The following is a 21,504-nucleotide window of genomic DNA, read 5'->3' as shown; positions in this document are numbered from 1 at the left end:
TTTCGCGTTAAAACCGATTTTGATCGGCCAACTGTCCCGAATTTTTGCAATACAGGTATAGATAATACACTGTGCGTAACACAATAAACTACGAGCAGGGAAATGGGGAAAAAATGATACAGGAACAATCTATGTGATTCGGTTGAATGAATCGCACTGCAAATTCACGAAACCGGACCATCATACGTACCAAATTAACTGTCCTGTCGAGCTTGGCCGCGATTCAAATTGAATTGACTATCGTTATGCATTGGAAGGGTACTGGACGTCGGTGAACGGCTGGCGATGGTGACCGTGGTGGCAGGAGTAATGGTGGTGGAGACGATTCATTCGATTTCCAGTTCGATCGGCTTCAAGAGCCGGAGGCGTGACTGAAAAACGTACCATGGCCGGTAATTACGGTTCCGTTTCTACAATTATATATCCGGGAAATGTCCACTGTATTTCCAGAAATTCATATGGATTCGAATATAAATAAGCAAAAGAGAGACGTTCGTTCTCGATAGTCGTCAATATCATAGACTGCCTATTTATACTCTTTTAAAGAACCCTTATAGGAAAAGGAACGATACCTTTTCAAAGATATTAGAATCTTATCAAACAATCGCGCCTATTTTGTCATTTCGAATCTAAATATCTCAAGATGTTAAATGGATTCAAGGTATGAAATTCGGAATTTTAATTTATCGTTATGCGTCTATATGACGGTTCACAGAGCAGACGGGATTTTGAACTTTGCCGCAACGGCAATTCATCGCTTACGTGTATCTGCACCTTCACAGCCGCGGATCGTGGCTTCGATCGTAGGTAAACTAGAAACTAGATTACGAATCCCACGGATAGTTAGCCGTACTAATAGACACACGGGCCAAATTACCCGTTCTCTCAGAATTTGGGTATAAAGGTACGTAAACACACATAGCATCGTAGTAAAATAGAACGCTGGACTAAAGACCGGTGCAGAACAATCTAGGACTTACAGAACTCAGAATATTCCTTACTTCTCTCTTCAAATGAAATCGTACGTCACATAGCTTTCAAAAATGAAAATTGAATTCTCATTGAAATGAACAAGTAATCAAACGTTAACGTTTTTGGGGCGGTATCAGGTCTCCCTTCTGTTGGGTATATCGGCACCTAGCGTTAGCATTTATATAGTATAAATGTAAATCGGTAATCGAAATGAACCGAAATCATCGTGGAATCGAAAGCATGCCAATCGCAAAATGAAATCAAAATACGGGAAGTAGTTGTTCCTGTAACCAGATATTCCATCATATCGGACACTGTATTTTATTTAAGATAAGCTATCGAGTTGGCCCCGTTCGTACATTTAAAAACACCAGACTTTATTGAGCTGACCCGCCAAAAAATTTGTTGCATCGACCGCGCAATAATGACGTACGTGACCCGGCGTATCTCTGCAGCCAGATGCACAACGCTTGCGGCGTTATTGTTGTTACGCAAACAGTGGAACTCCGGGTGCCACGGATGTGTTTATCGTTGGATTAATGATTCCATTGGCCAAATCTTTCTGCTTTCAGGTACAATGACCAAGAATGCTTACCATATCAAATTTTGTCCCGAATCGCTACTTTAACCCAAAACGCAATACCTTGCCGATTCACAGACCCGCGTTACCGCTATTGCTCGGATCAACATTTTCAACCCAAATTTTGTACCATCGATTTCAGAGGAAGCACCTTCACAACAATAAGCGAATTTACGAATTGGAACGAAATCAAAAAACGTAGCTTAAGCATTAGAAAGGAAAACTGAATCTTACTGGTAACACGAACAACGCTACGGTACAGAGAACGATGAAACGTTGAAATTACGTTCATACAATTTGTCGTGTTGTTTGTTTTACTTCATTAGTTCGTTTCGTCGAGTGTTCTTGAAACTCTAATTACCAAAAGCATAAACGAGACATTTGGCACTAGAACGTGCAAGTGAATCTACATTCGGCACATGCCGAGCACCTGACTTACCACATATTATTTATGGGAAGATAGAGAAACAACTTATACGTAGGACACTTGGTGCATCGTTTACTTTGGAGGAATAAGCAAACAAACAGTATTCCAGCCAACGCCTGCTTTAACAATCTGGAAACACGTGCGCTGAACAGCTCTACTTGCTCGATATTACTATGAGTTGATTTTACCGAAGAGACACAAGCGTAAGTTTTACGGGCAACTTGAAACGTTTAAATTAATTGCATCAAACAACATTAATCTAACGGGTGGATAAGCAGCAAAACTACCGACCACTTATCGTGAGTTGTTTCTATCCATCTATCGTAATAATTTCAGTCGAGGGTCATTCCTGAAACACGAACTTAATCTAGATTCTGCTTCCTTTGAGGCCACGAAACGTGTATGTACATGCCTCGAGGAAACGAGGAAGGTGGAACTGTAGAAATCCTCTTGGGAGGCTGTCAGAGACTCCAGGACTGAAGCAACGCAGAGATTCCTGGCTGCAGTAATGCAATTTGGTAGTTGTGCAGCTGTAACGAGGAGACCATAGCCGTGTTACGCGCGCTTGATGCGCTGTTCCTATCCACCCTATAGCGGTCGTTATATAGCCAGTCGCATGGTCGTACGACTGGTCGGTTCGTCGGTCCATATGTCGTATTTGTACTACAAATCCCCTAACCTCAAATCCCTCGTCTGCAACTCGCACTAGCCCCTAATCGTGACCATACTGACGTTCGCCGCCTTTCGCCTCTGCATTCTCTTATTTCTGTCGGTCTAGCAATACGACAAAATGCTTGATTAGCTCCCACACCTGTCTACATCACAGACCGACTCAATACCGTCGTATGATACCATATATAGTACGTTTTGTGTACACGCAGAGACCATACGAATACCATATTTTAATCTACATAACTCTTAAGTCCATAAATTCGTTTCATGAACAGTTGGTCGTCGATACTTTTTTACACAAAAATACACAGCATCGTTGTGATGCTCTTTATTAAACTTTTATAAAGTTTAACAACGTGCCTATTATTGACGAACCATAATTCGAATCATCCGACAAACGGAGCATATCATGGTTAGTAGCATGGACAAGAGAACTCGTAAACCGTAATCGAAGCAGCGAATTAGAACCCATAAATACAAATCAAGGCTGCACGTTACATCTCGATCTTGCATACACGTTCAACTAAGCGAAACTTTGAACTGTGACCAATGCTCTGTGTCGACAGTTCAGTTCAGTGAAAGCAATACACTATACAACGAAGACAGCGGAATGATCGATGGGATTGGTAAGATGTTCGCTACTCGTCGTTCTAACAATGGTAAAGTGTCCAACAATTTCTTTTTGCCGCGAACATTTCCGTTTCATTCGGGCCTTACTCGAGCCTTTTTTGTAACTTTGCTATTCAGAGAAATACGTCACGAATGCGTACAACAGTTGGAAAGTTTCAGCCTAGCGTGAACATCAAATGCAATATAGATACCAGCGCGAGAACTATACAACAGAATGTAATACTACAATACGACGCATTATAAACTTCCAGCATCATCTAGCTTTACATTAACAATGAAATGTTAGCTATATTATCGTGAATTTGATTTCTCCGCAATCAGGTGGCAGCGCGCATGTCCAACGTGGCACTGTATACAAGTTGGCATTAACAAGTGAATAAATTATCCCATTCGGCACGAACCTTTCATAACTCAGTGGAAAATTAGCATAAGATCAATATTGCTTTTTCACCGCGCCACTGACGGAACATCGCCCTTCGGTTCCACGTACCCACTAACGAGACTGACGCATTCGTGCAATCGTATCATCGAATTTCAGAAAATATTCCGATCGATCGCAGCAAATTTAATTCGATGACGCAATTTCTGCGTTATCGTTTCTCATGTAGCTAACCCAAACTCGGTAACCTTTACGAAGCAGCCCTCTATTTTACGTAATCCCCTGACGACGACGTTGACCGAATAAAAATACTCCCTAGTGACGGCATTATAGTTATGAACGGTTAGCTTCACCGACCAATATATCGGTTGGTATAAAAATAAAAATTCTCCGGCCTGTTGGAAAGAGAAAGGAGTGCAGTGACGTTTCCAGGTTCACGTAAGAGTCTACTACGTAATCGAGGATGCTTACATGAATGCTGCGTACTCTGTCGTGTATTCACGTTACCAATAGGAATCGAGGTGATATGAAACGGGAAGAGTGACGTAAAGAGTAAGAAGGTAGGAGAATGAGGAGGAAGCAGAAATATATCTGTAAGAACGGAATGAAAGAAAGAGGAAGATGGTGCGCGTAAGTACGTATTTTGTAGTAGACTGTGGTCCACGTGACCGGTTGTGCTCTGAGAGTGGAAAGCCGAGGTCAATGCTTTCCGTCCAAGGCCAAAGGACCGGCAGAGCCAAGACTCGAGTGGGTACTCGGATACGAAGAGTACACAGCATCCAACGTTGAAAGCAAGCAGCACGCAAGAGGGAGAGACCACCGATCTCGGCCCTTTGCCTTTACCTTTTACAACCTGCTTCTTTTCTCCTTCGCTCCCGAGTTCTCGAGGTTAAACGAGGTTCTCGCTCTCACCACGGGAATCTTTCGTACGTGCCGCGTTATATGGACGCGAATGCCGTTCTTGCGATTCGAAGCGATTGGACTCACAACCTTTAATCGTCGGCCAACCAATCGAGAAAACGTGGAAAAACCACTTGCACCGAATCCCTTGGTATTGATGCCTTTATCTCGCTGCGTCGAAATCAAAGACGAATATAACACGGCTAGAGATAGTGAAAGGCCGGTTCAACAACCAAGTTGTTTGCGGTAATCGAGCAACGGAGAATCGCTCGTTTCTTCTTCTTCCGCCAACTTGCGCACGAAATGGTCAACTATGTGTTTCATAGATGCGCATCACATGCGCGCTATTTACCGGAATAAATTCCTTACTCGGACCAGTAGCACCGATGCGCTGTGAAAAAGCTATGCGAGAAAACTACGAAATCCTCATAAACTCGTTCTTCGACGATCGACAATCGACGATACTATTTTCAGATGATCTTTATTCTAAATTTCTAAGTAGATAAAAAAGCAGTCATAAACTGGTAACGAATTTACTAAAAATACGAGCTCAATTTCTGGTAATTTCGTCGGCAAGAAAGACACGCGGCAAGGAATAAACAAGGTGTACATCGTCGAAATTATCCGAGGCTACACAGCTATATAAAACGATGCTTCGAAAAGTTTGCCATCAATTCAACGCGGCATCGCAGAAGCTATGATTTGACGCGTCGTCGTACACTTTTCTTAAACGTTTCATGTAACATAAATTTATACGACAGGCCAAGTTTCCTAAGTTGAACTTGTTCGCTTCGACACTGAATTACCAGCTAAATGATTCCTCCAGAGAAGTATGCTGGAACAGGATTGGCGATCATTGGTACAACTTTCGCAATTGTCCATACCATATCACGATTATAAACGAAAAAAATGTACTAGGTCCACCTATTCCACCTTTCAAGAAGACACGTTCTATAGTCGCAATCGCATTGTGAGCTGTAGTAAATGCGCACATAGCTAGCGCAAAATTTGGTCTACGAGCACCGTCAAGTGATCTGTCCCATAAATTCTCGAACACGTTGCCTGATTGAATATCCGATCAGGGGGCACAAGTGGCGCAGTTAGGAATGTATGTTAGAAACTCGTTTAATGCTAGCCCTCGGGACTGAAATTCTGCGGTAGTGACGGTGGTAGTAGCGGCGGTGGCTGCTGCCGGTGCAGTCGGTTTCCAGGCACGCAAACTCGCACCAACTGATCCGCCATTCTACCGCTCGTACCGTTGTACCAACCGTACAGTTAACTTACAATTAGTTTACAGTTTATAATCGAGTTTGAAGAACGAATCAAGATTAAGAGTTGACTGTCTTGCTTCATGACTTACATCGCATTCGTACAAATCTTTCGTTAACTCGGTCCTACCGCCTTTACGGTCTCAATAATATCAATAAGAGAACGAGAACTTTCGTGAATAGATATGTGCCAAATAGCAGCGAACAAGGCGTTTTGAAACAAACTCGAGAGATCCGCCTCCTAATCGAAAGCAAGCGCCATCCGCTAAAGTGTCACGTTCAATGAGAGAAAAGGATGTAACGCAATCTGTGTAAGTGTACGAGTTACAAGAATACAGATCGTCAAAATCTATGAGATTCGTCTAATCGCCTTCGCGTGGAGATATTGCCCACATAAATCGAATCCACAAATTTGAAACCAAACGTTTTTGATCATTTTTAACTTTGCCAATATTTTCTTCAAGAAAACCAAAAAAGCTAATCGTAACGTCTTGTACCACCTAATTTTCAAAGTATGTACATATCGCGTAAGATAGGTACGATACTCGTATATATATATATTTCTTTTTTTGACACGTAGATAAAGGGAAACAATAAAATGAGAAAGTTATTTGAAACAGTTCCAAGCAAAAGGGAACACGATATGCGTAAAGATCAATTTTTCTATGTCAAAACGCCCATACACGGTGCACGCTATATTTCCTATACTCGTATGCGTTGCATTACGTCAACTGACCCAATTTGGAGAGTGCTTGAACGTAGACAATGTTCATGTTGGGTGACGCCTAATAAGGTATGAAGAGGCGTACTCCGGACACGACATAGAACACGCAGGCACATACCTGTCTGCACATGCTTGCGAGGAAGCAGTGTGCTGAGTGCTAGCCGAGCTGCAACTACAACTGTTCTCTTCCACCGATTCCTGATCCTAGTGTCGACGACGTCGTCGCCGTCTTCGCCGTCGTGAATAGCCCGGGTACACATGCATATTCAGACTGGGCGACCAGTCGCCGAGTAAATTAGACTATTTGGCCCGCTCCATTATTGAAGGAAACCTGTGGAACGGAGCTGCTGCAGCTTGTAATACGCCACCGCAGCGTTCGCAACTTCGCGACTCCACGGCATTCACCAACTTCCAGCGAATGCAGGGGACACAGAGAAAGATTAGGGTAAGAGAGAGAAAAACGATAGACGAAAGAGGAAAGCCGAGTACAGAAAGGAAGCTGATGTAGGAGACAAAGAAAGAAAGACCTGGATTTACACTTCGGCATGAGACATCAGACGAGTAAATTTGTTGCGTGTTCCGATGTTAAAGTACATATTTGCTTGCAACTTTCAAATAAAAGAAGTTTCCTACTTTGAAAATACAAGAAGAAGCTATATTTCAGTTAGAAAAATTACATTTTTGTAACGTATTTGATTTTCAGGAAATGTTTTATTATGCTGAAGACTAAGAACTATTTATTATTAGCGTTTCTCTTTTTATTTTTCTTCGGTCGCGAAAAGAAGATCAATCGGAGAATTATAATCGTCTTATTTTAAGATTTTCCTCGTAACTCGTTGCAACATAATATCATTCGTTGGTTCGTTTCAATAATAACGATCCTGTGAGTAAAACGACAGATCACCGTGCGAATGATGAAATAACGCAAGCAAGCTCCACGGTTTCGAACCGGAGCTGGTGCGCGACCACCGACTTCCGCTCTGATTTTACGAATCAAAGGAAAAAGGAACCGTTTTATTCGACTTGAACCGGTTTCAAATAGTAAACCCGCCATACACTATGGCGGAACATTAATTACAGACCACTGTAATATCATAAATGAGGTATCTATAAAATAGACCTATCACTTACTGAATTTTCTTATCGCAAGATTTGGGGTTTAAAATCTTGCGAGCTCTCTTATCATTTTACGATATTCTCGGTTACTAGCTCACTCATTCTAGATTAAATTCGTAATCTGTTTATTACGAAGATAGAAATCTAAGTGGTTAATTAAATAATCTGATGCTGCGTTTTGTGACTCCTATAAAGAAAACTATTTCCGACAGATTGTGATTAAAGATTATAAGAATTTCGCGACACGCAGATATCAAAAAACATTGATAAAGCTACGTTATACGTACATACATGTTTCATTCCGTGTCACTTTTCGCAGGTGAGACGTTAAAAACATTAAATACCGTTTATTCGTAGTCTGGATAGATTGTTAAAATATGGATTATATATATACATACATATGTATATTCTTTTTATTCTGTTCGCTACACATCACGTTATTCGGAGAAGTTTCTTATTCGGGGAGGCTCGACGAAAAGCTAGGTAACTCCTTTAAACTCTTGCGTTAAATAAAGTCGAGGGACGTTTAATTTACATATATTTACTCTCCCTATTCCCCCTTTTCCTTTCGGTGGTTCCAAGAGGCGCGATGTCCTTTTCTCGGTGCAGTCTAATCCACGTATTCTCTTTTGTTCGTCGTCCCTTCCCGCTGTCTCTGTCTAACCCGAAAACTCGCTGACCTAATTTCCACGAAACTGCATTGCGTGTCCTACCTGCACTGTTGCACCTACTGCATTCGAAACTATACGTTCCCCTTACCTCTCGATGTCCTTCGTGCAGATATACCTACATGATGCACACCGCCAATCTCCCTCACTTTCCCCTCACTTTCCTAATATGTTCATTCTATGCAGAGAAAAAGAGACGCCATTCGGTGCATCGCACTTAGCTCCCATATTCGTAAACGCATCGGTTATGAAGGGACCTTTATCTGACCAATAGCTGCACGACCGGCATATTGCATGATATAACGAAAGAAAAAAGATAGAAATAAAAAGAATCGGACATCGATTTAAGCAGATGAGAATCAGCGGGTCGCAGAATCGCTTGAACGAGCAAACTGCGAAGAATGGAAGGACGAGGGACATGAGGGAGAGCAGGGAGTTTTGATGGAAAAGTTTTATCTCGGATCGCAATGGCATTTCATACTCATTTTGTGGTCCCTTTATCGTAGCTGTCGATGTACGAAAACGCTAAAGTTATTACCAGGAGGGAAGAATTACATTTTGGTCTGTAAGCAAGCAAATATAAATTTCGCGGAACCGTCGATAAAATTCTGAAAGTTCGTCAGTTTCTTATCGAACAAGTTTGCTTACAAATTTTACGATACGGAAATTTTTGTTATCCCGGGGATACTTGTACGAACACTCTTCAATGATTATACATGAAATATAACCTTATAGATCTATTATCTACATACGAATGACATTTGTACGTATATACATATATATCGTTCAATTTCCAACGAAAAATAGATAGGTCTTTGGTTGCTGATAAACGACAATTTATAAAATTTCAACGTTGAACAGACGTAGCATAATAAATTACACGAAAACCTAAGGGCTTGATCAAGGCACGAGATAAAAGAGGATAGACTCGTTCATTCATCAATGAACTCTAATTACGGCTAAGAAGCACAACGACGATTAAACGTGGTTTCGGGCCACGTTCGTAACAACTTTTAATTGCACTTCTCCGATTCTCTCTGAACGAAAGGTGGCGACTGCTGGTGGAACAGCAGCGTAGGAAGAGACCGAGTAGAAGGCCAAAAGAAATAAAAGATAAGAGAGTACAAAAGGTTGTGGAGAAACGTTAGGGCTCGGCGTCGACGGAAATCGATAATTCGATCTTCGATCCAGAAACCAGGTTTGCGCGTTCTTCGGTAAAAGCGTGTACGAGTCGAGGTCAAAGTGTCATGAAAGCTTAACCGTAGTTGAACGAGTTCACTTTAGAGTTAGACTTCAATTTTAGCCCGTATATCGTGGCCCCTGCAATTTAATGATCTTACTGACTCGGACAGGCTTTTCCATTATTAGTTCGTTCACTGATAAATTCATCTGCTTATGTGTCTCAGACAAAGACACCGATAAGAGGTCTCATTGATCTGATGGATACCTCGTATCAGATATTATACACTATACAATGGAATTGAGGTGAACGATCAAAAGACAAGTTAGCACTAAATAAAATCCCAGAATGTCGTGCTAATAGCGAAAGTTCTACAGCAAGAACTACAAGAAAATATTTAGAAGATAATTACAAGGGTAATTGAAAAAGGAAACTAGGTAAACCGGCCAGCAATGGTTACAAAAAACGCAAATGCTTTATTTGGTAGAAGAGCAACCCAGTCTGGCGAACCTGAACATGAGCATAGCTTGCTTGCCGCGGGTGATACCTGCTCTTGATCCATGTCATCGTTATTAACTGTTCTAACGAATACACGATTTTGCCATAGGGAATTCACTAACGAACCAGCGGGATAGAAATACATTTTCGATATATAAAACCGGAAGTATTATGTTTAATCGGCCCTTGTTCGCAATTTCCAGAAATGATACATGGACCGAAGCTGTATTTAATTCATACGTTTAAGGATAAGAGTATGGCATGCAGCGTATGTAAATGGAAATCGCGTCAGAACATGGAATACAGATATCCATTAATGGACAAGTGGCCGAATGTCATAGCAACAATAGCAGTCACAACTGCATTGGACATCCGTTGTTTTTCGGAGGGAAAAGTAAACACTAGAAGTAAAGTAGTATCGACCGATAGTTTCGTAAATAAAGACCAATTGCGACTGTTAGGGACACAATACGATTTGATCATACCAGAATTCCCGTAAATTTATACTGTTTCGATGTCGGAATTATTCTGTCTACATTCTAGTAGATCCGCTCTAAAATAGTCGCTAAATGACTGTTCGCTCACGGTAATTGCATCTAGAAACGGAAAATATTCTCTATTGTTCTCTATTATTAAGCAATATCTATATTCGCCCGTAAAAACTTGTACAATGATGTTAACGTAATACCTATTTGTAGAGAAAAGTTTTTTATTTTATTCGTTATTTCCGACACTGTCGTACTCGCATGATCAAAGTTTAACATCTGTTAAACAAATACGAAAATTGATCAATCAACTTTCAGTGTTAGGTATTCATTTGCAAACAGTCGAAACAAAGAGAGAAAGCAATACTGTCATAAATTAATTTCCCACCTGCATACATCAAAAAATGGTTTTTCGTACATAACATTACCGTTAAAGCACGCTTACTCATTAACAACAATTTATATCAACTATGCAATAATCATTATAACTATCGAGAATTTCACCATTGTAGATTTCTATTAATATTTACTTTATTCTCATACATCATTAAAACGTACTAATTCGCATTCCCGACCATAGTCAGTTCATCTGAACCCAAATCTAGTTACTGTTCAATTTTCACAATAGCCTTGAGACTATAGTTAACTTCATTGAAGTTCAACAACTCGAAATAACTTTCGACAACACAGTTGATCAATGCAACGAATTGAGATGTGTTTTCTGGTGTATAGGAAACAGCCAGTGGAATTTATAATGAGGAAACTTTGATAACAAACTTCGATGGAGATTTACAACTCCTCTATAATGTTATACAAAAACCGAAGCTACTCGATGAAGCAATCTCAGAACGGATTACAAGAACAACCTTGTTGTTTACTCCATTTCACCTGTAAGGCGAATACATTGTATCACGGGAAATCATGTACATACATATACATAAGTACATACATATATCGAACATCCAAAGCTGTATTGTGGATTACGAGTTCGATATGCATTCTAATTAGCGAGATGCATCTCATTTTAAGTTAAAAAATATTGTGTTTAGTGAATTAATCGTAAATACCTTTGCGTTAACGATTTCACAGCCTATCTACCACTGTCACAAAATTAATGATACATTTGACATACTTTCTTTACTTTTCACTGCATTTCTCTTTATCTACATTCTTACATATAACGCATTGACCCATAACGTTCATAATGTAAAGAGATTCCCGTTCAGTAAATGCAAAAGCATTCAAGCCGGCAAAGTATCATAAAGCTTCTTATATTTCTTCAAAATATCGTAAAACTCATTGGAGTTTATGAGATCCATTCACGAAGAACATATCTGTGAGGAATTATAAACATACCTGCGAAATTCTACAAATTGTACAAACTCTATGGTAAGCTACAAATTCTAATGGAAGTTTCTAAGAAATAACCACTCTATTTGAAAATATGTAAAATCTTAGATATGTAAAATCCTAGCTTTAAAGGCCGCTGTAAAACACTTTTAATTGTGGGGCCTTTCGGCCGGTAAACATCTAGGTCAAAGTATAAAGTTTAAGGGTTACTACTGAAATTTGCATATAGCCATGGCCTAAGGCATGGAATGAAACTTTCGTCTTCTGAAGGAAGCAGTACGTACATCGGATATAACATGCGCACGCGTATCATACATGTTTGTAATGCATCGTAGACACATATATGCATCTACATTTTTATAATTATAAAATACAAATATATTATCAGAAGATATACAAATATAATTCAAAGTTATAAACCATTAACTAAAGAAAATAATATTATATAATATTATTATATAATATTTAACGTTCAATACATTCAAATAAGGTTAAGATAAATATGGATTGTAATAAGAATAACGATAATATTCAGGAGGTGATGTTTTTTTTATAAAAATAACTGTATCAAGGTTTTCAAGTTGTACAATACGTTGAAAATGAATCGTCTGAACTATTAATACTTATTAACAATGCTCACAATAGGCTGAAAACAATTTCTTTCAAATATGCAGTAACGACGTAAATTTTCAATAATTACACACTTTGTATGCAAATTAAGCACAATAAATATTCTTGCAAACACTTTTCTTTGAAATAATAGTATTATTCGCCACGAGAGGGCTAGTATACCTACATAATTGATTTTCATGTGGACGGAAGTTACAGTGCTGCCATCGTAAAGTCCTTTTAGGTTGTTTTCAGCAAGCACGCATTTCTAACGGTAAGAATTCAATATTGTTTAGAATTTTTATGCTTTAAAATGTTCTTACGAAGTTATAAATTGATTTTAGATTGAATTAGTAAATAGTTAGTGAAAAAATTACATATATAATGAAACAATTAAACAAAAGGTTTTCAAAAACAATTGCAACGCGTTACGTTGCTAGAATACACGTTTATAAACGAAATGCCTATTGTGAAATTTTCTAGTCACTTCTACATATTTTAGTGAACTTAATAATAAAAAAAATAGTAGATAACAAAGAGAAATTAGGAACGTAGAAAATTAATTGTCGAACTCAACCATTTTGCCGAGTAAATATTGTATACTTTTGTAACGTCCCTGTTTTACATTATGATCTTTTATTACATATACGGTTTCAATCTGTTTTATACTAAAAAATAGATACACCAAGATGCAGATATTTGTGAAAACTTTGACTGGTAAAACAATCACCCTTGAAGTAGAAGCATCAGATACTATTGAAAATGTAAAAGCTAAAATCCAGGATAAGGAAGGAATTCCACCTGATCAGCAACGTCTTATTTTTGCTGGGAAGCAATTGGAAGATGGACGTACTCTGTCAGATTATAATATTCAAAAAGGTATCTTGTAACTTCATTACAGAAATTCCAATACTTTATATATTTTGTAGCCCATAACAATAGTTCTTATGTTTTGAACAGAATCTACCTTGCATCTTGTTCTTCGACTTCGTGGTGGTGTCATCGAACCTACTTTGCGTATTCTTGCACAGAAATACAATTGTGATAAAATGATTTGTAGAAAATGTTATGCCCGTCTTCATCCACGTGCAACCAACTGTCGTAAGAAAAAGTGTGGCCACACAAACAACATTCGACCAAAAAAGAAGCTGAAGTAGACTACATATAATGTTTGCTCATTTTGCGAATATATGTATTTCTAAAAGATGGTGTGAATAAAACATACATAAAGAAGTAACCAGATTTTGTTAACACTTTATTATATATTAATTTATATAGATATATACATCTTTAACACATAATAGATTCAATTTGAATATATTAGTCTTTTTGGTAACTGTTGTTTCACATAATTTTCATACAAGATAATATCATTGGTACTTGGCACAGAACCACCTACCTAAATAATATATATAATTTTAATATGATAAAAAAGATTTATATGCTAATGACAATATATACTCACCTCTGCTCTTTTAACATATTGCTCATATATACTAATGCTAGACTTCTTTATCACTGGTACTTGAACTACAGTAGTTGTCACTTCAGGGAATGACACTTGTTGAGTTAATTTTAAACGCAGTTTCGTGTAATCCGAAGAATATGTTGCATTGCGTCCAATTAATGCAAATCTATTAAAAATATATATCAAAAAAGTATCCTTTAATATGTATAGAAGCAATTTACCTTTTATATAATATGACATCATTCCTTTTAGGATATTGAGGTTGAGTACCATACACTTCTCTCATAGATGGAAATAATAATTCAAAAGATGTGAATTCCGAGCTTTCTTTAGACATTACGAATTGAGAATCATTAGTATGCTGATGATTTTCATATTCGTCGGAACTTGAATCATCGCTAGAGCTATGGAATATTATACATAAAAATTAAGATCCAAAAAATTACATTTGCTTCAATTTTTCCCTCGCTCTATTAATGACTTGTACTACCTTGCACTCGATGTTGTGCTACTGGTACTACTTTGCCCAGTCATTGAAGGATTCTTCATATTTAAATTTTTATTACCAGTTTCTTCCCTTCTTCTACCTGGTCGTATTCGTACTGCAAATGGACTAAAACTGGTTGTAAAATGCGGCATGAAATCTCTAACAGAATGACTAATTTTATACGCGTAAACTTCGGAAAGTAAAGACAGCTCGTATGGCCTACAAAAAAATATATAAATGAACCACAATATTACATTCACATTATGAAATGTTTCAATACCTATGGTAATCATAATAAACATCAATCATTTCCTCGGTTGAATTTTGAACTTGTATTATTTCTGAACATGTTTTTGTTATTTCATTTAATGCATATGGTAGACATCTTAATACAGTAGCATCCCACCACTGCGTTAAAGGTTTTGTTCTGCGGGAGTAGTGACAAGCGGGTTTATGATGAAGATAGTAATCTGTTAGAAGTTCCCAAATAGGAGGCTTTCCTTCTTCAGGTATAAATAAACCTGTAAGAAACATTTAGATACAAATTTTATTTACTATTCTGATCTATCTCTAATATTATTTACTCTCATATTTATATTTACCTAAAAATAAATTGATTGTATGTTGTTTTTCTTGATCGCTAAATGTGTTACTATAATATCTACTGAGAGTTTGCATAATATCATTACCCTGACTTGTCCATGGTGCAGTTTTTCTAAATCATAAAATAAAAATCTCTCATCAAAATTGAAAATATATACAATATTATGCAATTTTACCTGTAAGTTTTTATTCTATGCACCAATTGAGAGCCACCATATTGTAATGCTAATGTATCGCCGTGATCCTCATATAATTCTTCTAACATTCTTACACAATCAGAGTCAAATTCTAATTTAGGAGATTCTAATACTCCTAATGCACACAATTGGAATCCCAAAGCACATTTTCCTATCGCAAATTGTGCTGTGTTCGTACGATCTAAACAATCAACACAATTTGTTCTAATAATACCAGTTTGTAATGTACCCCTTTTACCGAAGCATTGTCTTACTTTGTTTTCTATATAATGTAATTCATTATACTTATTTTCTCTGGCAAATTTAAAATCGGTACTACAATTGACAGATAGATTATCTACAATGGAAATATTTGTATAATTTTGAACGCCGTATGTATTGAATGAAGAAATCGTGTTTGAATTTGTTTTATGAGATTTTTTATTGTAATTAGACTGAGGAGAAAATAAATTCCTTTGACTGTAATATGGATTTTGTGATTGAAAAATACCAGTTTTCAAAACTGCATTATGTGCTATATTTGCCAATCGTGCCATAACATTAAACTTTTTTCTGAAAAAAAAAAAAATGATTAAAAATTATATCTAATACTTTTGCATACTAGAACATAAAATCACTACATGCAGTTGTACCTTTTGTTCATTCGAGCCATGTCAAACCTTATATATTGAATATGATGTTCTGGAGATAAAAATTGGTTTAAATATTTAACAGCCATGTATAATTCTTCACTCAATGTACTTTCATGTTTCTTTTTTTCACGTTTTTTAACAAGATTGAGAATTATAATTGGAGAACCATATCTTCTTAAAAGCTGATTAAAATGCGCACCTGGGTTTTTTTTTAATAATTGAATGTTGATTGTATCATATATAAATATAACGATACCATTTAGCTTCCATACCTGCTGTTTCTACATAAGGATCAGCCAAATCACAAGTGATAGTAGGTTTAGGAACCATTTTACTAACATCCTGACTCCAATGTCCAGGAACTGATCCACGCATTTGTACAAAAGAACTAAAACGGCCCTTACTTAAAGAACTCACTCCAGAATCATGTACAATTTGTTCTGTTTCTACTTCATTGGCAACATCTCCCTGAAGTAATAAAAGTATCTTTTAGTGATATACAGTTACAATAGTACAACATAAATATTATTTAATTATATATACATCAAAATTTGCTCCTCGTTTTAAAAACCTGGTGCCTGCATACTTATTACTCCTTCTAGCTATAATAGTTATATACATAGATCTTCCAAAAATACTGACATTTGATTGACCAATAAAACCGTGTGTAACATATAAAATCCAGTCACGATGCAAGTCCTTTTCTACTGGTTTCAATAAATGCGAATTCCACACAAATCGACGGTGCGGATTACTTCGTACACCATAATCAATATATTTTTCTGTACCACTAAAGATATTACCAATTATCAAGTTTTATTGAGTGTTTAATTTTCAAAAACTTATTAGTTGATTATTATAACAAACCTATTATTCCAATAATTCTTTTTAGATGCCCAAATATTGAAAAAGTCTTCTGCATCTTCAGTATCGCTATTCTCTGCTTGATTTGAATCCGTGTTATTTGTATTAAAAATATCAGGTTTGATATGTTTTGGTGGAGTCATGTTATTTTGTAAAGTATGCGTTAGGTCATAAGAATAACTGAAGTAGAAATTACTACTAAGATCTATGCTTTGAAACATCTTCACATATCTTTGTTCATCGGGGTGAAAAACACGGATAGTATCATTTGGGATATAAATCATTGAAGTGTCTTCTATTTTATATATTGTATGATGCCCAATTACAGCCACTCTACGTCGTTTAGTAACAAGAATTATATAGTATCCTTCTAAGAAACGTACAAAACCTAATAGAATAATTTTTAGCCATTAATTATTTTATTAGTATAAATCACTTTTACATTTTATTTATTACATATCTAATATATTGTGCATATAACATGGTTAACTTTCTAACTGCAAGTAAAATAGCATGCAAATATAATTTTGTGTGATATCATGCTAAAAACATACATGTGCTGCAATATCTTACACACAGAATATTTATATTGGTACAATAAGTATTTAATATCATTTCTTATTGCATAAGATTTTATTTTTGAGTTTTAAATTTTCAATTTAATAGTTTATTGTAAAGTTACCATACAGAATGACCATTATCGCATTTAAGCTACATTTGCATCTTATTATATTACATACGTATCACTTACTATAAAGTTGATTTTTGTGTGTATATGTGCATGTGTATTAAATTTTCTTTGTTAAGATTGTTATTCTGTTTCAAATGTATGATGTTTCACTGAATATGAAAGAGATTGGTCCTTACCAAGAAGACCAAAAGCTGGTACTAGTCGAGGGAAAGTTTCTCTCTGCCACATTGTTTTCCAGGTGAATTTAGTTTGAGTTGGTTTGTGCAATGGTTTCTGACATTCTTGGTGTTCAGATTCTTCTGATACACCATTGTCAGATGTAGATTCTTTGTGAATGTTGCCTTTGTTAGCAAGCAAATACATAATATATGGAAACTAAGTCTTATATAATATTTTAGCAATAGTTTTACTCCAATATTACTATGTATATTTATGTTATTTTGCGTCTAGTATTAAAATGCAATAAACATGCATGCCAAGAATTAAATCATGCAAAATTATAAAGCTTAAGCTATGTCTCTGACACGTACGCTGCTCTTACATATTACATACAATGTAACTATGTATTAATAAAAAACAAAGAATTGATATATAAAATTATATTCTTATTCTCTCTATACAATTATGTGTCATATATAATTATTACAAAATATGAAAAATTTCTTCATTGTAAAAGCATATGTAGTGATAATTTATGTGAGAAACTAATAAAGAAATTAATATTGCTTACCAACAATTCCAAAAGCCGAAACAATTTTGGCAACTCCTCCAATATTACTTCTTTGTCCAGTACGTGTACGATTACCCATGTCTATCATATTTACAAGGTCCTTTATTTCATCTTGAGTATATTCTCTTTTATCATCTACAACAACTAATTCTTTCGGTTCCATACGGTCTATTTTTAATACACGGAAACGTGTTAAAGTATTATTTGAACCCATTAAATAAAACCTCTGGAACGTAAATTATATGTATTCAAGAATATTTAAATAATTTATTGCTTATAAGATAAAGTAAGATCTTACAGATTTTGTTTCATAAAGGGCAATTTTTTGTATTGAAGAAATAATAGGATGAAATACTACAGTTGAAATAATCTTTTCATCCATTGCAGATAAATGTTAATTTACAAATATTTAGAATGTCTTTTTCCAATACTAGTAGCTTTTTTACAAATTCTTTGTGTATCATTTAAGTTGACGTTTAATACCATCACAGGCAAAATAAAAGATAGACCTATCACTCAGTGGATTTTTCTGTTTTACGTCTCGAGTGCTTTAGAGCTCTTTTACCATATGGGTGTCATTCCCAACATTGTCGATATAGTATAGAATATTATTATTTTCGGCGATTAAATTGATACAATTTCTACGTTCGCCGTAACAACCGAAAAGCAATTTCAGGACATGAGATATGAATTCCATATGTCAAGTCTATCCTATATTTAATCAATGTCAAGATCTCAGTACCTCGTCTATAATAAGCATGTAATAAGAGTATGCTGAATCGGAAACTTCGAACTGATGTTTAAATTGTATATGAATTTACCTTTAAAGTTCACGAAACAAATGACACAAAAATGCATTAAGCATTGGGTCTATCCTATACTTTTTGTATTTGTGGTATAGGTTAGGATATTTTATAATCGCAGATGAAATATAGAATTCTATGTAGGTACATTTCTATACATTATGTATATACATACATATATGTAATTCTTATATATTTGCATACAACACATTTTGATATATATTATACATGTGTAGTATAATATTCTCACTATATACAAACGAAAACCTAACTATGAAAAGGTGTGTGAAGGCAGAATAAAATAAATGTATATTTAATCATTTATTTATAATAATAAATTCAAAATATTACTTGGTTATAATTTATATTTTACAACAAATATCATTCCTAAGTATATCTATGCTAAAGCATTTTAATTTCCTATATGCATTAAAATTTCTTTTTGAGCTGTAATATGTAATACATATTAGCAACAAAACAAATTGCAGTAAGTGCAGAAAGTCCAGCAACAATCATATTATCCGATCTACCTCGTAAAAGATATGTTGGTTTTGTTAAGTCAGCCTGTAAAATGTATGTTTATTATATTTCTCTTTTTAATGTAATTTTATCATCAACAGATATATATGTATTAATATTTACCTGCCATTCCTGTTGGAGCTTTTTTATTTTTGCAGGTACTGTAGAATAATTCTGTTTGCCAGATAATGAAGTAGATACTGGCTTAGTTTTGACAGAATCAAACATCATTTTTATTGGTTCCATTTTTTCTAATGGTCTTGGGGACTACGACACAAGTATTAATTTTATATATTATTATACAATCAATGACATTGGTACAAATAATATTATGTTTAGGATATTAAATTAAAATATACAATTTTTTTTATATCACAGTTTTTTAATTTCTTGGATATTGATATTATAACTATATTCTATTGATATTATGTAGTTATATAAAGCTTCATTCCTTACTTATCTAACATTTCTAGCATATGATAGGGAATATCATTTAACAATAAATAACTGAATGTAAAGTTTTGAAAATTTGTTTTATAATTTTCATATTAAAAACAGAGTAAATCATACTTCATTGAAACAAAGTAGCAAAAATGGTAAAAAAATGTTGGAAAATATATGAATCTTTGGCTTAATTTTTGTCGTTAATTACTTACTAATGGATAAAGAGCATGTAATTGTGTTGATTGTTTTAAACGACCAGTAAATGCATTGAATTGATGGAACGACATTTTATCTATTTGCGTAACATACCTGCCCTTCTGATGGTACTTCTTCGTAGTGAGTTTGGTGCTCTCTGGAAAGGGAAAAGCAAGTACTTATTTATCACACGTAACGTACATAGTGATATATGTATAAGTTGGTAGAATGCAAGCTAGGTATTTCATTATAAATTAGTCGAAAATTTTCTTATCAAATATTATTAAATAAGTTACACATATTAATTTACTTTTAACAATATAATCCGACAGCATAGCCAAATAGAATTATAAAATAGCAGTTATTTATAACAGTTTATAGGTAATATTATTATGACTAAAATATATTATTATATATGTACATTTTATCACATTTTTTAATTTAGGAGTTATATATATTTATTATGTTTTACTCATTCTTACAAAAATTAAATATATTTTTATTCCATTCTGTAAGATACTAGAATCCAAAAACTACACCTAGCGCTCTCTGTAGACCATTATCAATGCCTGGGGTATCTAAATAAAAAATATATGTATATATATATGTAACATAACATTTACTTTAAAAAAGGGTACAAATTTTTGAAATTCTTTTGAGATATAATCACATTATAATTACAACTGCTTTGTAATATCCACTTAATGAGAACATAAAATATAAGGAATTATTAATGAACTATTCAATATAAGTACAGAATATTTTATAAGTTTAGTGTATATTATTTATTGTTTAGTATTACTTAACTGGTTTGTGTTTAAAACAGAAAAAGATGATATTCTACAATTATAGATATTAATTGTAAACAGAATTAAGAGAAAATCAGTATTAAGAATATGTGTGTTAACTAATCACATTATTTCACTCAAGTAAAAACTTATGTGAAAATATGTAAACAGATATAAACTAATTTTATGTTTCAAATATATAAAATATATTTACTAATAAAACTAGTATTAATCAATTACATGTTATTTTTTGCAATAATCTTAAAATGAAATTATACTTACCAAATATTAAAAAATGTAGTGTTTAAGATACGTATTCAGTCTAAGACACAGTTTTAATAAAACATAGTGGTTTTAAATATTATTTTCATATACTGTAAAATGGTACTCATTGCTTTATTTGTATAAACTCAATAATCTTTGTGTATATTTCCAGGATCTTCAAAGGTGCTTGGATACAACTTTTCACTATAGCATAAGAGTCCACAATTGTATTCAATATCCATATCCTTTTTACTGGTGATAATTATATAAAATAATATGTATATATTAATAACATTGAAAATATTCTAAAAATTAGAACTTAAAATAATTTACAAAAATAATAAATGTAAAACATTTGGTA

General features: G+C 34.8%; 3 protein-coding genes across 8 annotated transcripts; 1 reads left to right on the top strand and 2 right to left on the bottom strand.

The window, feature by feature from the left end:
* The first annotated feature begins 12,595 nt into the window (after positions 1-12,595).
* LOC122566679 (ubiquitin-60S ribosomal protein L40) lies at positions 12,596-13,695 on the top strand. Of its 2 annotated transcripts, none has more exons than XM_043724281.1 (3): positions 12,596-12,732; positions 13,138-13,337; positions 13,419-13,695. In XM_043724281.1, the coding sequence occupies exons 2-3, from the start codon at positions 13,148-13,150 to the stop codon at positions 13,613-13,615; spliced, it is 387 nt and encodes a 128-aa protein (XP_043580216.1). In that variant the 5' UTR covers positions 12,596-12,732; positions 13,138-13,147; the 3' UTR covers positions 13,616-13,695. The 2 variants fall into 2 exon arrangements, with proteins under 2 accessions (XP_043580216.1, XP_043580217.1); XM_043724282.1 differs by lacking the exon at positions 12,596-12,732 and adding an exon at positions 12,860-13,046.
* Positions 13,693-19,110, bottom strand: LOC122566662 (polyphosphoinositide phosphatase). Of its 5 annotated transcripts, none has more exons than XM_043724246.1 (15): positions 18,952-19,110; positions 18,429-18,877; positions 18,131-18,356; positions 17,577-17,741; positions 16,713-17,097; positions 16,389-16,635; positions 16,118-16,313; positions 15,846-16,044; positions 15,193-15,765; positions 15,016-15,128; positions 14,694-14,934; positions 14,417-14,632; positions 14,148-14,330; positions 13,924-14,092; positions 13,693-13,857 (listed from the first exon to the last, which is right to left on the bottom strand). In XM_043724246.1, exons 2-15 carry the CDS (start codon positions 18,510-18,512, stop codon positions 13,765-13,767), a joined length of 3,090 nt encoding a protein of 1,029 aa, XP_043580181.1. In that variant the 5' UTR covers positions 18,513-18,877; positions 18,952-19,110; the 3' UTR covers positions 13,693-13,764. The 5 variants fall into 5 exon arrangements, with proteins under 5 accessions (XP_043580181.1, XP_043580183.1, XP_043580185.1 ...); XM_043724248.1 differs by having other exon boundaries at positions 18,429-18,841; XM_043724250.1 differs by lacking the exon at positions 17,577-17,741.
* A 131-nt stretch (positions 19,111-19,241) lies between these two features.
* On the bottom strand, positions 19,242-20,265 carry LOC122566680. Its single transcript, XM_043724283.1, has 3 exons — positions 20,109-20,265; positions 19,576-19,719; positions 19,242-19,497 (listed from the first exon to the last, which is right to left on the bottom strand). Exons 1-3 carry the CDS (start codon positions 20,181-20,183, stop codon positions 19,363-19,365), a joined length of 354 nt encoding a protein of 117 aa, XP_043580218.1. The 5' UTR covers positions 20,184-20,265; the 3' UTR covers positions 19,242-19,362.
* Positions 20,266-21,504: the final 1,239 nt, after the last annotated feature.

This window comes from Bombus pyrosoma, linkage group LG4, assembly GCF_014825855.1.
Source record: "Bombus pyrosoma isolate SC7728 linkage group LG4, ASM1482585v1, whole genome shotgun sequence".
In the NCBI taxonomy this organism is placed as follows: Eukaryota; Metazoa; Arthropoda; class Insecta; order Hymenoptera; family Apidae; genus Bombus; species Bombus pyrosoma.
The sequence above is the reverse complement of the archived record's forward strand: the minus strand, read 5'-3'. Positions and strand labels throughout refer to the sequence as shown.